Below are 17,682 nucleotides of genomic sequence, written 5' to 3'. Positions count from 1 at the left end.
TGGAACGACAGCCATGCAGACCACTTTGATGCAGTATGCGGTGTATGGTCTGAGCAATGACAGGCTTCAACCTCTGCAGCAATGCTGGCAGCACTAATATGTCTATTTCACAAAGACAACCTCTAGATATGACGCTGAGCACGTGCACTCAACTTCAACTCACTTTTGGGAGAGCCTGTACAATGGCCACATTAAATGGAGGATGGAGGATTCAGGGGGTGGGCAAAACATGGTGTCAGGCTTCCAGGACCCATCCACACCACAGATGTGTGTTGACCAGAGTTGTATAAAGTACTCGAAACCCATACTTGAGTAAAAGTACAAGTGCTCGATCAAAAAGTGACTTGAGTAGAAGTGGAAGTGCTCAATCAAAAAGTGACTTGAGTAGAAGTACTAAAGTATTCAACATTTTTTGTACTTAAGTATTGCAAGTAGTTTTTTTTCTAATTTTGCTACTCAAGTACTGAAAGTAAAAGTACAAGTACTGTGTTATGTAGTTATTAAAGAAAGAAGTCAAAAGTTTGAACATCATATTGTTTTTTATTATTTCAAATGCAGCTTTTATTTATACATACAGTAGCTTTTATTTTCGTATGCGCTGATAATACACATGTTTTGAGCTTCATGAAACCTGCCATCTACTGTTCTGGCGGTGGTCATTTTTATAATAGTAACGAGTAACTATGCAGCACAAAAAAAAAATATCGGAGTAGAAGTATTGAAATCATTGAAAAAATGTAGTGAAGTAAAAGTGGAAGTAGGAGAAAAAAATTCTACTCTAGGAAAGTACAGATACCGCCTTTCGGTACTTAAGTACAGTGGTGAAGTAGTTCTACTTAGTTACTATACATCTCTGGTGTTGACCTGCATTATACCATGTGTCGTTGTGTATTGCGTTAGATTTGCCTATTCATTTTGCTCAATGCACTAAAACGGCACAAAAATGGTGCGTGCACCATTTTGGAAGCACAATAAAACACACCCCTGGTTGTAAGGTGTGTTGGGGTGCCATTCAGAATGTGTGTATGAATGTGAGTGTGAATGGGCCCTAAATCAAGAGGCAGTCTCTTCTATCCCTCTGGGATCACATTGCTGAGAGTTTTGGCCTCCATTGCAGACTATAGGTGACTTACCTCAACTCTAATGATCACCTTTAGGATAAATTAGAATGACGATTGTGAGCCAGGTCTTTTCATTCAACATTAGTATCTGAATACACAAATGTTCTTTTGGCCGAATGAGCAAAATTTCCCACAGACGCACTCCAAAATCTTGTTGAAAACCCTTCCAAAAGAGTGCAGGCTCTTAAAGCTGGTCTAGCTTCGAAGGAAGGAGGTAGCTATGTGATAATGTCCATGGTTTTGGAACGGGATGTCCAACAAGCTTAAATAGGTGTGATGGTCAGGTGTTCACCATTGTGAGCAGTATAAGAACTGGACAAAAGTTATAAAAACTGGACTGCCTGGTCTGGAACCTTTTATTACACACCTTGTTGCTGACAGCCAGCGACATAATGCGTGGATGCCACCCCCAGCAGTCCTGCTAACGAAAACCCCTATCTGCGTTAACTTGACTATGTAACAAAAAATTGGCCTTGAGCAGGGGCAGACTGGCAACAGGGGGCAAGTACAAACCAGAGGCCCATGGTGCAGTGACTCGGCCCCCCTCCCACTCTCCCTCTTCCTGGCCTCCTCCTGACCCCCATTCCAAGCTGAAGCCAGCCACTCTCTACTCACCGGCTGAATCCGGGTTCCCGACCTGGCCAACAGGGGGTGGTTGGGGGGAGGCTGGGACAGCTCAGTTGGGGCTGGCCAGGGGAGGAGAGTCTCAAGCGGGGCATGGACCTGGCCTCTGCTCAGACACAGGGGGGGGAGGCCTGCGCTCTGTCCTTGTCTTCATCCCACACTCAGTAGGTCAGTGGCAGAGACTTTTTACTTCTCTTCACCAGGAATCCTTTAGACATGTCTGTGGCAGAAGCAGTGCAGCCTTTTTACAGGACATCAGAGCGGCCCAGGGGGCAATTGCCCCCCTGCCCCCTGGCCCAGTCCTCCCCTGGCCTTGAGTACAATGCTCTGCTGCTGCTAAGTGTAAATATTTTTAATGTTCATAAAAATAAATTGCATTTAAAGTCAATGTAACATGAAGCTTTTTTATTGTATCCACAGATGCTCAGGTGTTTGGTCTGACGGATCCTCGACTCTGTTACCTCCTGGATGGTTTATTGCTCATCTACGCTATAATTATCACCGCCCTGCTCTTCAGAGAGAAGGTGAGATATGCTACTCATTTGCATCTTCTTTACCTGTGGCTTAGACGGTCCATGCTAGGAAGCACTGGTGTTCCTGCTATTTTTTTAATAACAGTAAAAAAATGAGTCAATCCAAAATGGATCATTTGGAGTTTGGTGAGTACTGGAGAGTTGGACAACCTGACAGCCTTTTTTGTTTCTCAAGAACTTTATTGCAGAGATCCTTGTTTTACACACCTCCTGTGCCAATGATGAGGGGCTCTCACCATATCTGCGCTTGGTTCCTAGGTCTGCACACCTCCTTTGCCCATTATGAGAGCTCTCATCACCTCTGCACTAGGTTCCTGGGTCTTCACACCTGCTGTGCCCATAATGAGAGGCTCTCACCATCTCTGTGCTTGGTTCCTAGGTCTGCACACCACCTGTGCCCATTATGAGAGCTCTCATCACCTCTGCACTAGGTTCCTGGGTCTGCACACCTGCTGTGCCCATAATGAGAGGCTCTCACCATCTCTGTGCTTGGTTCCTAGGTCTGCACACCACCTGTGCCCATTATGAGAGCTCTCATCCCCTCTGCACTAGGTTCCTGGGTCTGCACACCTGCTGTGCCCATTATGAGGGGCTCTTGCCATCTCTGGGCTTGGTTCCTAGGTCTGCACACCTCCTTTGCCCATTATGAGAGCTCTCGTCACCTCTGCACTAGGTTCCTGAGTCTGCACACCTGCTGTGCCAATGATGAGGGGCTCTCACCATCTCTGCGCTTGGTTCATAGGTCTGCACACCACCTGTGCCCATTATGAGAGCTCTCATCCCCTCTGCACTAGGTTCCTGGGTCTGCACACCTGCTGTGCCCATTATGAGGGGCTCTTGCCATCTCTGGGCTTGGTTCCTAGGTCTGCACACCTCCTTTGCCCATTATGAGAGCTCTCGTCACCTCTGCACTAGGTTCCTGGGTCTTCACACCTGCTGTGCCCATTATGAGAGGCTCTCACCATCTCTGCGCTTGATTCAAAGGTCTGCACACCACCTGTGCACATTATGAGAGCTCTCATCACCTCTGCACTAGGTTCCTGGGTCTGCACACCTGCTGTGCCCATTATGAGGGGCTCTCACCATCTCTGCGCTTGGTTCCTAGGTATGCACACCACCTGTGCCCATTATGAGACCTCTCACCACCTCTGCACTAGGTTCCTGGGTCTGCACACCTGCTGTGCCTTTTATGAGGGGCTTTCACCATCTCTGTGCTGAGTTTCTTGGTCTACATACTTACTGTGCCCATTAAAAGGGTCTCTCACCCTCTCTGCAATGAGTTATATGGTCTGTACACCTGCTGTGCCCAATGTAAGGGGCTCCCACCATCTCTGCTTGCACTTTAATTTATTTTACATAATGTAGAATATTAAAGGAGGAGCTGGGAGCACACAAAGGTGGGTGGAAACACTCAACACTCCCAGGTAGACCGGAGCAGAAATTAGATCAGGGAGACTCTGCTGTTAGGCTTTGTTTGCATGGGCAGCAGTGTCTACTACTCCTCTAAAAAAGATCTCTAGTAGACAACTTATCAGACAGTGGTAGAGCAGTAGCTTAATTTTTAGCTTTTTTGAGCAACTGGTTGGCAACAATAGATGGTGCCCACACTTTGGGAAATACCGCCGTTCATTGCAACCAAATTCCACCATCTTTTTGAAAACAATCATTTGACAAGTTGCAATATGACTACTTTTCATTTTTCTTTTTTTTTTACTAGTATTTGTAGAGAAGCAATATGTAGCAGGGTGGAGTCCCGTGTTAGCTGGGGTTTTCCAACCTTTGGAAGGTTGGTCCCTGTCACTCAACTGTTTTAGCCAGCGAGTATTTAAGGGAGGAGCTTTTTAAAAAACAAAAAAAGGACAGGATGCAGGGTATGTAGAGAGTTCAGCAGCACCCCACCCAACACTTGGATGAGCTAAGTTTAAATTAATAAAATGTATTGAGTTCTTGATCATATTCAGGTCCAGGTCAGGAAACAAATGATGGCTGGGGATGAACTTTTGTTTGTCTGAACCTTGAAGTCAACTCTCACTCCTGGGCCAATGAGCCATGTGACAATATTAGGTCAATGATGTCATGAGTATCCCCGCCCCTTTGTGTATGTCAGCTTCTCAACGGGGAATCCCCTGTCCACAGCTCATTGGCCCAGGAATGACAGCTTTCCGGGTTCTGATCCAAACCTAGTTTGGACAAACACAAGCTCATCCCTAGTAGTATAACAAATCAAGTATAGGGCAATCCAAAAAAACTCCACCACCATGCAATATTATGTAATGTTCAAAGGAATCCTACAATCCAGTGACTTCAGTGACCACCACCTCTGGTTGGAATAACTGCTCACCTCCAAGCAATGACCCCACTACAGAGTCCCAATTGCCTGTATCTATGTCTCTCTGGGTCCCACTGGGATATTCTTTCTCAAGATGTTCCTGGATCAGATTCCTCCAGGTCCCCAGGCAATGACCCCACTACAGAGTCCCAATCGCCTGTATCTATGTCTCTCTGGGTCCCACTGGGATATTCTTTCTCAAGATGTTCCTGGATCAGACTCCTCCAGGTCTCCAGGCAATGACCCCACTACAGAGTCCCAATCGCCTGTATATATGTCTCTCTGGGTCCCACTGGGATATTCTTTCTCAAGATGTTCCTGGATCAGACTGGACTCCTCCAGGTATTTGAATAATTAATATATGGCCAAAAGATAAAGATAATCCATAGTGCTCTCTGCTTTAAACAATCTGTGTACAACATTTTTATGTGAGTATTTTTTATCCATGTGTTTAGTAATAAATTGTTTAAAGCAGAGAGCACTCAAAACTATACTTTCTCACTAGAACCTACCTAGGAGGGAGCTACACCAATAAATAATCAGCGCAATATAAATAATACTAAGTGAAAAATCTGTGTACAACGCTGGTGATATGATTGTGTACCACATTTTTCTGTGAGTATTTTTTATCCCTGTGTTTAGTAATAATCATATCACCAGCGTTGTACACAGATTTTTCACTTAGTATTATTTATATTGTTCTGATTATATATTGGTGTAGCTCCCTCCCAGGTAGGTGCTAGTGAGAGAGTACAGTTTTGAGCTCTGTCTGCTTACCAGAGGGGCTGCAGGGAAATCTATATTGTTTTCTGCCTACCAGAGAGCAGGATCTGTCAGTGAGGTCTGCTCATTGTGCTCAGTATGCAATTCATTTAGTCTGGAGAGTGTTTCACGCTGGTCCAATAGGGAGGCATGTTGGACAGTGGGAGGAAACCTCACCAATGGGTGCACAGGCTTTTGATACAGTCCTGATGATTGGCAGAAGGCAGGTTGCATCGGTGCATGCTTGGATACTGTATAAAAGCCAGGAGCACATGTTCTCAGGGTCTTTCGTTGGAGAGCGGAGTCCTGGAGGGAGGGGGGCTGCTGCCTCCTCCTCTGTAGAGGTGTCATGCAGTCGCAGGAGGTCGTCCTGAGGGTCAGAGGAGCGGTTGAGAGGAGCTGACCCCAGAGGTCCAGGAAAGCTGACTGAGAGGGGAGATACTGGAGGTCCTGTTTCTGCAGTATTGTGAGTACAGGGACTCGTTTCAAGGGGCCTGACCTGAGGGGGACCACCCCTGCTCATAGGATAATCAGTGGACAGGTGTCAGCAGAAAGAAGATGCTAGGGAGTGTGTCCTGAAGATAAAATATTGTTCACTGAGTTGTCTTGTGAGAGAAGCTAAAGAAAGCAAGAGACTTAACCCCATTCATCTAAAGTGGCAGGATGATTTAACAGCCTGGCTGTTCCATATCTACAAGTGGAGTTGTGAAGATTGAAGTCCTCAGATGTTGTGAATTGGAGTATCCCACTATTCCCTTCTCTTATCCCCATTACAAAATCAACAACAAAGGCTCAATACCCCTGGACTGTTTATTGCAGTGAAGAGCCAAGAAGAATGTAGGAACTGTATTCACTTATAACTGTGTGTTGGTAACTAGGGGATCCCGCAGAGTTAATATTCAGACGTCCCTACGGGGGCAGTGCTATATTGGGTTTATTCATTCCTAGTAGTGACCTGGTGAAGGCATGTAGGCAGGCTGAAATAGCCAGTTAGGTGCTGTCCCGGATGGGAGGGTAGAAGTTAATGCCTTACCAGTTCTTCGTTTTTTTTTTTTTTGGTGCTTTCCTTTGAGTTCGACCCACTGGACCTGTAAGATATAAAACGGACAGTTGTCCAGAGCAGAGAGTTACCCCCAGGGGTACCGCTAGCCAAAAGCCAAGGAGTCGCTCTGAGTAAGGGTTCCCAGGGGCTCGAACACAATAATTTATAGAACAGACACTAGCAAAGCTAAATCCCAACTCCAGGTAGAGCTTTTTGGTTTTAGGTAGGGTGGGTAATGTTAAGAAATTGTGTCATGTTTTTTATTGCTATGCCCTGTTGAGATTTCCTTACTTCCTGATGTGTTCCCCAAAGAGAAAATGGTGGAAAACCCCACAAACACAAACACAGACAGCAATGAAAATCAAATAGAGGTTCCAATCTATTCCTGCTCTACCCAAATCTAAAGAAAACTATTTTAGTTGGAATTCCATATTGTAATTGACTGATTGCCAATAATTTGCAGAGATTTCCCCTTACTTCCTATCCTAGCAGACAGGAAGTGAGGGGAAATCTTCCCAAGGGGAATCAGAACTGATGTTTCAACACTTCACCATTCAATGTAAGACTAAAATTAAAAGTTTTGGTTGAAGATGAACTTTAGGAGGCCTGTGGACCTAAAAGAGGAATAGCTGAAATCGAAAAAGGTAAGAGGAAATTATGTCTTCAAGGGGGATAGCTTGGTGTTTTGCCTTCGATCCTTGCTGATGTCCCCACTGTTGGCAATAATTCAGACTCGCATGGCCCTAGGCATCAAAGTTCCTTCAGATATCTGGGAGCACTCAATGAGAGACGGCAGGTACGATGTCACAGAATGCTCACTTTATTCAAACAATGAAGAGAGAGAAAAAGGGGAAGTCCCTTTTTAGTAGATTATACATAGAATTTGATACAAGAATAATAGTTTCAGCAGTTTACCATTACGTGCTTCAAGGGTTGTTCTAAGACTTGTTAGACTTGTTCTAAGGGTTAAGATAAGACAAAATTGATTACTTCAAACAAGCTTGTTCTAAGTGTCAGTTTGACCACAAAGCGTAATGTCCTGGAAACTTTCAGGGACATTTACTTAGATAGGCTTTTTAATTAAACTGAGTCTAGGGTTTTAGTAACAAGATGGAGTTGAAGGAACAAAATGGAGTATAGAGATTCCTTCACCCACGTGTTGGATGCCTGTGGGAAAACATTAGCTACACAAGGTTATACCAACCCTTGCCATAATAAGTCAACCCCAATCAGACATATTTTGTGAAATTTCTGTTGTTTATCAACTTATTTAATCATCCAGCACAGAATACAGAGTATGTTTCCTCTATAAAAATATTAATTCAAGTGTTACATCTTTTGCAGCTGTCTAAGAAGGTACCAGCTGGAGACACTGACGACGATACATACACTGTAAGTACAGAAGAAGCCAGTGAATGCAATGTCTACATTCTGCTCCAAATAATGCATAGATATTAAAATTACTTTTAGCCAAATGTCCATGTATGTGCATTTATATAGACACCTCCAGTGCAAGGGGACCAATAGCTATAATCCCTGGTTTACACCAGATCAGTGCGATTTGCATCTCCGATTTCATTGTGGCTTGCGACTTTATTTACCCGATTGACCTCTGAAGATTTTTCAAATATAATTTAATTAAAGATTCGGGAAGGGTCCAACAAACCAAAACACAGGTTACATGTAAATTAAAACATAGAAGGAAACAGACGGTGAACAACCTCTGAAGATTTACTCCCCTTAATGAGCAGGCCATATTTTGGGATTCGGCACTGCGTTACTTTAACGGACAATTGCGCGGTCATGCGGTGCTGTACCCAAAACAAAATTGATGTCCTTTTTTTCCCACAAATAGAGCTTTCTTTTGGTGGTATTTGATCACCTGTGCGATTTTTTTTTTTTTGCGTTATAAACAAAAAAAGAGCGACAATTCTGAAAAAAAAAAAAAAAAAACAATATTTTTCACATTCTGCTATATATAACATTCCCCCCCAAAAAAATAAATACATTTTTGGCCAATTTGTTTTCTGCTACATATTTTTGGTAAAATAAATGGCAATAAGCATATTTTGATTGGTTTGCGCAAAAGTATCACGTCTACTCAGTAGAGAGCGATCGCTGGTGTCAGGCGGCAATCGGAGCCACCTGCCCCGTGCATCAGAGTCCCTGCTGCCAAGTGGGGGCAGGAACACGCCGCTGGCAGTGCACGGTCGCCCCCTAGCTGCCGGCATGCGACTGACATAGCCCTACGTCGGTTCACGCAGGAGGGCCAGCCTGCCGCAGTATATATGTGGTGAGCGGTCTGAACCGGTTAACAGAAATCTTTGCAAGTCGCAATGAAATCCTAAAACAAGTAGTGCATGAACCTTTTTTAATGTCGCTGCGACTTATGTCTCAATGATTTGACTGTTTCCATTGCCAGCAATGGGGTTGCGACTTATCATGAGATTTTTGAACTGTTAAATCGTATGACAAATTGCACCAGTGTGAACCAGGGCTAAGCGGGGAAAATGCACAACCAAATTTTTTTACATTTATTTACGATTTGCTGGAAATTTGATTTAGCCTGATTATGGTTGGCCATGGTCTACAAAAAGGTTTCCTGAGCAGCGGGCACAATACTCACCCACAATTATAACCAACAGGAGACTGGGGAAGGTGATGGGGGAGGAAGGGGACACAACCAAGGCCCACTCCACGGTAGGGACAGATTTTTATGGGCTTAAGAATGTCTATTAAGCAAAGTGTACCACGGTGCCTCAGCGATTGGTGGGCATGGGGAAAGGTGGTGTTCCGGCTTCCATTGCGGGTCCCAGCATTCGGTCACATGACATCGATTAACAATTCTTTGATTGATCGCTGGTGATTGGGATTGCTATTTTATTGGCGCTACATATTTATTTAGAAATTTGGAGGATATTTTGGACTCATTTTATAGTGATATTTTACTAAAATTCATGGATTCACAGAATATTGTTGTTTCTGCATGTTACAATTCTATATTTGCATTTGAATATTTGGACATTTTTTTATGTGGTATTAACGTTATTGCACTATATCTGGCAATTTTGAAACAGCATTATTTTACTTTATTTTTATTTTCACACTAGATTATTGTTATGTCACTTTGCGCAGTCCGAATACATAACAAACAAACAAAGAGCTGGGGGGGCACACTCTGAACATTTCTAAAGCTGGTGCCAGTGCTGTATCTTGGCCTAGGCCAACAAGGCCCAGGCCTAGGATGGCACTTTGCAGGGGGGCAGCAAAAAAGCAGCCCCCCTCCACCTGAGACTCTATTGGCCATTGGTTGCTAGAGCCGCCTCTCTCATCCCCCCCTCTCTCTCTCACCCCCCTCTCTCTCTCACCCCCCTCTCAACCCTCCTTCTCTCTCTCTCATCCCCCTCTAGCATCCCCCTCTCTCTTATCCCCCTCTCTTTCATCTCTCTCATCCCCCCTCTCTCTCTCACCCCCCCTCTCTCTCGCATCCCCCCTCTCTCTCTCATCCCCCTCTCTCTCATCCCCCTCTCTCTCATCCCCCCTCTCTCATCCCCCCCTCTCTCTCTCTCACCCCCCTCTCATCCCCCCTCTCTCTCTCACCCCCCCCTCTCTCATCCCCCCTCTCTCTCTCACCCCCCTCTCTCTCTCACCCCCCTCTCTCTCTCTCATTCCCCCTCTCTCTCTCCCACCCCTTCTCTCTCTCTCATCCCCCCCCCTCATCTCCTCTCACCCGCCCCCCTCTCTCTCTCCCACACCCACCCCACCTCTTGTGAAATCTCAGGGGTTCATGCTGGGACTTGTAGTCCTTCAATTTTGGAGGGAGTCACATCTGTTAAAAAAGGAGTGGGGCAAATTTACATAGGAAGGGAAGGGGGGGGGGCGCCCAATTTTAATCTTGCCTAGGGCAGCACAAAACCAAAATACACCACTGGCTGGTGCAGATATGAACCAAGCAACATGCATATTTACAGAGAATAGCGCACACATGCAAAAGAAATGACTATCAAATATAAAGGCAATCAATAAATAAAAATGGGGATTTAGTCCCACCATATGGCCATATCGTGCTCAAGCCCACCACTACGTCAAAGTACCCCATTGTCAGTGGGTCCTACACTATCCATAAAATGAAGGATGAATCCAGCCTCTCTAAACCATTGGAGATACTTACTCCTTACTGGGAGAGATGTGCAACTGCACTATAAGGGACTCCTCCTATATCTACTAGCTAGTGGACACTGATAGAGTACAGGTGTGGGAGGGTGGGGTGCTCAACCCCAGAAGTCAAATATGGAAGTACTGCACATCACTTTGCGCAGTACTTCCATATTTACTTCATACTTGCATTTTGCACTTACCTAAAGGGGAGTGATCAGTGCAGGCAGCATAACATTACACTTCAAACATAGTAGCTCACGGGATCATAATTACATTTTTACCATCATTTGAACACCTCATTCGGGAATAGCTTGGAATTCTGGTGGAGTCACTTGAGTTCCCAAATATAGTAGAAGCTAATATGAATTTTTATATAATTTTGTATTACTGTTTTCAGAAACCCAGCCAACACACACGAGATCTTTATAGCAGTAGAGCAGATGCAGAAGCAGGAGGAAAAAGAGGGGTATGTATAATCACGTTTAGTCATTTGGTTTTTATTGTACATAATGTTTAATATTATAACAAGGAAAATGCCACACAGAATGTCTACCACTTGTACAGAAGATGATGTCACGCAAAACGTCCAAAACTAATACAGAAGACAATGCCACACAGAAAGACCGTCATAAATACAGAAGATATTTCCACAGGGATAGTTTAACACCTGTAGAAGAGATATTGACTTATAGAATGTCCATCATTAGTACAAAAGACAATGCCATATAGAATGCTCAGCAACTGTAGAGGAGATGTTGCCACACAGAAAGCCCATCATTAGAATAGGGGATATTGCCACACAGAATATCCATCACTAGTACAAGAGAAAATTCCACATAGAATATCCAAAAAATGCACCGGAGACTATGCCCCACAGAATCTCCATTACCAGTACACGGAACAATGCCCCATAGAATATTCATCAGCTGTAGAGGAGACAGCGCCCAGTAGAATGTCCATCAATTGTAGACAAGATGTTGCCACACAGAATGTCCGTCCCTAGTACAGGAAACTATGCTTTGCAGAGTGTCCATCATTTTACGAAAGGCAATGCCTCACAGAAATGTTCATCACCTACACAGGAGACTACGCCTCTCCAGAATCTCCATTACCAGTACACGGAACAATGCCCCATAGAATATTCATCAGCTGTAGAGGAGACAGCGCCCCATAGAATGTCCATCAATTGTAGACAAGATGTTGCCACACAGAATGTCCATCCCTAGTACAGGAAACTATGCATTGCAGAATGTCCATCACTTGTACGAAAGACAATGCCTCACAGAAATGTTCATCACCTACACAGGAGACTACGCCTCACAGAATCTCCATTACCAGTACATGGAACAATGCCACATAGAATATTCATCAGCTGTAGAGGAGATATTGCCACACACAGTGGTTCTCCACCAGAGTTCCCGTGGAACCCTAGGGTTCCTGCTGAGATTGCTAAGGGTTCCTTGAGCAATGAGCAATTTCTGCCTCTCAGACAAGTTCCCACTGACACCATTGATCTTTTTAGCTATCTGGAAGAAGGTAATTCTTCCCAATGTCCACAAGTGTAAGGAGCATTCATCCCACTGACCCTCACACTAATGTATGAGTTGTAAATATAGTCATTTTTAGCAGGGGTTCCCTGAGACCTGAAAGTGATTTCAAGGGTTCCTCCACATTGAAAAGTTTGAGAAAGGCTTGCCACACAGAATGCCCATACTAGTACAGGGGTCGATGCCTCGCAGAATGTCCAATCCGGGTACAGGGGCAGCGCGATGCAGAATGCCCATCACTAGTACAAGGGGATAGTGCCACACAAAATGTTCATTACCTGTACAGAAGATTTGGCCTCACTAAATGTCCATCACTAGTACAAAAGACAATTCCACACAGATTATCCATCATCAGTAAAAGAGACTATGCCTCACAGAATGCCCATCACCAGTACAAGAGACAATGCCACGAAGAATGTTTTTTAACTGTAGAGGAGATATTGCCACACCAAATGTTCATACTAGTACAGGGGTTGGTGTCTCACAGAATGTCCATCCCTAGTAGTGTTTTGGATTAGACTAATCGTCTGGTGAGTATCTACCCCCTTCCTGATTTGGCCTAAATAATCTGGTGCATGCACGAGAAGAACCACACTGAAACGTGTTCAGGTAAGTGATACTTCCTTTATTGCTACTGGATATGTGGGGTTATATAGGCGAGCGGCTAGTGTCGTGGGCAAGTGCGTCATAAGCATAGCGTTTGTCATGGACTTACAATAGTGTTTGGCAGCTTACCTGTTCCTTCATGTCTGCATTAGAGGCCAGACTTCACTTCTGGTTCCTTTTTATCATCTCTCCTCCCTGTGTGGCCCTACCCCAGGCCTTCCAGGAAGTCTATATTAACCAGTGCACTGCAGGTCTGCTTTGCTGTTCAACAGTGTTTGTTTCTTGTTTCTTGTTTCCTGTCTGCTGTGTGCTTGATCTACCTTTCTGTCTACCGACTTTGGCTTGTCTCTGACTTCTCCTGTTTGCCTGTTAGCCCGACCTTTGGCCTGTTCCTTGGTTACCCTCGTCTGCCTGTTGTCCGGACCTCGGCTTACCCATCACTATCCCCTGTGTCCTGACTGGCTGCTTCCCCTCTCTTCCTACGGAGCGTGTGGCCCAGGGGCCACAACCTGGGCACAGCTGCAGCCAAGTCCATCCTCACCACTAGAGGCTCTGGTGAACACCTACTGGGTCTTAGACTCCGCGCCCTGGGGAATCTTGGGCTCACGTTCCTGTCCATCCGCAGCAGTCAGCTACTGGGTTCACTACCTTGTGGTGCACCCCTGCCTCCAACAGGGTGCAGTCGTCACCTGGCCACAGGTGACCTGACAGCATTATCTGATTGCTTGTAGCTTCTGATTGGTCATGTCCATGTAAGGTAAACTTCCTCCAGGATATAGGTGTCATCATCTTGGGTGTAGTCCTGGATGGAGGCGCCATCTTAGTTACACGAGCTTCACTCGATGGGAGGGGGAGCTGCTAGCAGCCATTTTGAGTAAGGAATAAATAAGCATATTTATATGTACAAAAAATAGGCGTAGAAAAATAGACATTTTACCTAATCCATCACAGTAGCAGTGCAAAGCAGAATGTCTACAGGAGATATTGCAAAACAAAATGTCCATCTATAACTCACGAAGTAGTAGCACACAGAATTTCCATGATTAGTTCAAGAGACAGTGCCCAACAGAATGTCTGTTACTGGTACAGAAGATGACACCATACTGAACATCCATCAGTAGAACAGGTGGCAGAGCTACACAGAATGTCCATCATCTTGACCAAATAATTGCCACAATGCTAGAAGTCCCAGTGAAATGATGACCACTGGGCCAGCATTTTACCTATAACTTAAAGCGGAGTTCCGGCCTCGGGGGTGAAATTTAGATAAAAATACTCCCAGGACAGTCAGGATAGCCATTCCATAATGGATAGCCTCTGAACTGTCCCGGGTCGCACTTACCTTTTAGAAGAAATACTTACCTTGAAAATTTCTTCTCCAGCGCTGCCATCTCCGGTGTGGGCAGCTGAAGCCAGCGCGTCCTCTTCCGTGTCCTCTTCTCCCAGAATGCCCTGCACTGGCCCCGCTCGTCACTTCCGGTGCGGGCGCGTCAGCCCTCCACAGCTTCTGGGCATGCCCAGAAGCTGTTTAGCAGGGAATGACGATCCCGCACCGGAACTGATGAGCGGGGCCGGTGCAGGCGCATTGATTCCTGGGAGTGATGACGTTCAGCTCCCAGGAATCAATGCAAAGAGGAAGTGACGGTGCGGGCCGCGGTCGCAGAGGGAGGAAGTAGAAGAAAGGTGAGTATATTTTTTTCAATATCAAGGTAAGTAAACAAAAAAAAAAATCGTAAATATCCATTTATTTTTCAGGTGACCCGGAGCAAGCGGATGTCGTTTTTGAGGCCAGAACTCCGCTTTAAAGGGGACAAATTCATAGAAGCATTAGGCATGCCTCCCAAAATGTTATAAAAAAAAAGGACAATAAGAGGGTGGTGTCTGAAGCCCAAACTAGATCTTCCCAGGCATGCTTACAATAAAAACAGTGTATACCGCAGAAATCTCTAAGCACTATTCCTCCTGACTGTGCTGACTTGAACTGTCCATGGAAATGGGATCTGCTGATTTAGAAGTGAACGGCGTGCTTACTGTGAAAAGTGCATACCGCTCGCCAAATCAAGAACACAGGGGCTGCCTATTAACACAGAGCTTGGCGTTCTTTCACCGTCATTAAATGACCGGCTTCTTTTATAAGCGTCCACTATCTTCAGCGAGGAGCGCTTAGCATGGAATGCAAGCAAAAATTCAACTGCCTGACAAAATCACTCTGACCTTCCGGCATCCTTAGCTGGACCCTTACGGTGAACTCTAGCCATCACTTCTTAACACTTAGTCTAACCATTTAAATGAACCATAAGAGAATCATGGAAACTACCACTGCTAACCTCTACTTCTAATAATGCCTGGATGTCACGGCTTTTTGAGTCAATGACTGTGTATACAAATAAGGATCTACGACTTTCTTTTTTTTTACTTTTTTGAGCTGCATAAATAATATGTGTCAATAAGGCACGGAAGCTAGTAGATCAGCTTGATATGCAGGCAATTAGCATTTTCAGGAGGAGGTTGACAATAACAGACCCATACCTTTATCATGAAAGCCATAGGCTCCTTTCACACCATCGGACCGATCGGGTCGGCCTGTCCGTTTTTCAGGCGGACCCGATTGGGCAACCCATTGACCGCAATGGGGAGGCTGGGTTCAGCGAACATGTGTTAGTTGACACCCACCTGGCATCTGATCTGACAACATCCGCCGAAAACAGACGTATGGCAATACGTTCGCCATCTGTTCAGGGGGTCGGATCAGATGAAAAGGGACAGGCTGTCCGTTTTCATCAGATTTCCCCATAGAGGAAAGCAAGACTCTGACATACATTCAGCCTGCCCATTAACGATTAGAATCTCTGCCGTTTCCTGCTGAACCACCCGACATGTGAACCCTGTATGGACGTCCTTACTTACTTGCTTCCCAATTTGTACATTTCTCCTTAGCGGTGTACTCACTTTTGTTGCCAGAGGTTTAGACATTAATGGCTGTGTGTTGAGTTATTTTGAGGGGACAGCAAATTCACACTGTTATACAAGCTGTACACTCACTACTTTACATTGTAGCAAAGTGTCATTTCTTCAGTGTTGTCACATGAAAATATATAATAAAATATTTACAAAAATTTGAGGGGTGTACTCACTTTTGTGAGATACTTTATATCTCACTGGAGGACTGTTTGGAATACACACTCTGAGCTCTGCTGTTTGATTTGATTGCACTACACTATCCTCTACCAATAGGACGTTGTGCTAGCAGCTCAAGATCCATTCATTGGACCCATATTCATTATTGTTGCTATATGTCTTTTTTGTCCTAGCGCAATTTCTGGATTTTTTTATTAATATTAATGAAATTGTTATGTGCAATATCTCATGTTTAACCACTTAAGCCCCGGTGGATTTGGCTGCCCAAAGACCAGGGCCTATTTTGCGATTCGGCACTGCGTAACTTTAACGGACAATTGCGCGGTCGTGCGACGCTGTACCCAAATGAAATTGACGTCATTTTTTTTCCAAAAACAGAGCTTTCTTTTGGTGGTATTTGATCAACTGTGCGATTTTTACTTTTTGCGCTATAAACAAAAAAAGAGTGACAATTTTGAAAAAATAATATTTTTCACATATTTTTATATATAAAATTCCCCCCAAAAAAATGTAAAAATCTAAATTTTTTAACATTTTAGGCCAATTTGTTTTCTGCTACATAAAAAAAATCGCAATAAGCGTATTTTGATTGGTTTGCGCAAAAGTTATTGTGTTTACTAACTAAGGGAAAGATTTTTGTCATTTTTATCGTTTATTTTTTTAACGAGCAATGGCGGCGATCTTCAATTTTTTTTGCGGTACTGCGACATTGCGGCGGACAGATCGGACCCTTGACTGACATTTTTGACACTTTCGGGGGGACCAGTGACATTACTACAGTAATCAGTGCAATACATAGGCACTGTTACTGTAAAAATGACACTGGCAGTGAAGGAGTTAACTGTATTGGAGAGGGAGGGGTTAAGTGTGTCCTAGGGGCGTGTTTCTAACTGTGATTGGCTGTGGCTACTAGTGTAAGAACAGAGATCAACGGTCCTACATAGTAGAACCGTATGATCTCCATTCTTACACAGGGGAGAATGACAGGCGGCTTTGTTTACATTAGCCGCCTGCCTTTCTTCCGGTGTAACGGAAGATCGCGAGTGCCCGGCGGACAAAATGACACTGGCAGGGAAGGGGTTAACTTTATTGGTGATGCAGGGGTTAAGTGTGTCCCTAGAGGTGTGCTTCTAACTGTAAAGGGGCGTGGCTAGTGATGTAACCACAGAGACATACGATCCTACATAGCAGGATCCTATGATCTCTGCAGTTACATCAGGGAAAATAGTCATTTCTTTTGCATGTGTGCGCTATTCTTTTTTAATATACATGTTGCTTGGTCCATAGCTGCACCGGCTTTAGATATACATGTTCAGGGTTTGCTCCCCCAATTTTTTGCTTGTTTACATCAGGGAGAATGACAGACGGCTTTGTTTACATCAGCCGCCTGCCTTTCTCCCTCTGCACCGGGAGATCGCGAGTGACCGGCGGACATCGGGTCCGCCGGTCGCACGCGCAGACATGTTAGGGAACGAGCGGGGGCGGGAGCGCACCTCCGGCGGCGCGCGCTCGCCCCCTAGAGGCTCTCAGGCTAGTGACGTCACTTTGCCTGTACGGGGCTGACCGCCGCAGTAAATATACTGTGGGCGGTCGGCAAATGGTTAATGCACTAAAAATAATTAAAAAAAAAAAATTTAAAATATACTTTTTTTACCTCTGAACATAATATGTAAATAAAGAAAATATTGGAGAAAACTGCATGCATTCCCCTTATCTCTTAAAGGAGTTACTTTCCCTTACACTTGAACTATTTGCTTCACAATCTCAGCACCAAAAAGCACTAACGCCGTCTATTTATTTGGCACTGTGACAAATCCTAGAC

The 17,682-nt window shown here is 44.7% G+C and overlaps 1 protein-coding gene across 1 annotated transcript in view; it reads left to right on the top strand.

Annotated features, from left to right (window-relative positions):
* The window catches only part of CD247 (CD247 molecule), a 210,843-nt gene that overhangs the window by 145,319 nt on the left and 47,842 nt on the right, over positions 1 to 17,682 (top strand). The window contains exons 2-4 of the mRNA XM_082247017.1: positions 2,166 to 2,269; positions 7,756 to 7,803; positions 10,967 to 11,035. Of these exons, the coding sequence (XP_082103143.1) occupies positions 2,166 to 2,269; positions 7,756 to 7,803; positions 10,967 to 11,035 (221 nt within the window). The remainder of the gene's footprint in view (positions 1 to 2,165; positions 2,270 to 7,755; positions 7,804 to 10,966; positions 11,036 to 17,682) is intronic.

Source organism: Pelophylax lessonae (assembly GCF_965119305.1).
Source record: "Pelophylax lessonae genome assembly, chromosome: 2".
Classification (NCBI taxonomy): domain Eukaryota; kingdom Metazoa; phylum Chordata; class Amphibia; order Anura; family Ranidae; genus Pelophylax; species Pelophylax lessonae.
The sequence above is the reverse complement of the archived record's forward strand: the minus strand, read 5'-3'. Positions and strand labels throughout refer to the sequence as shown.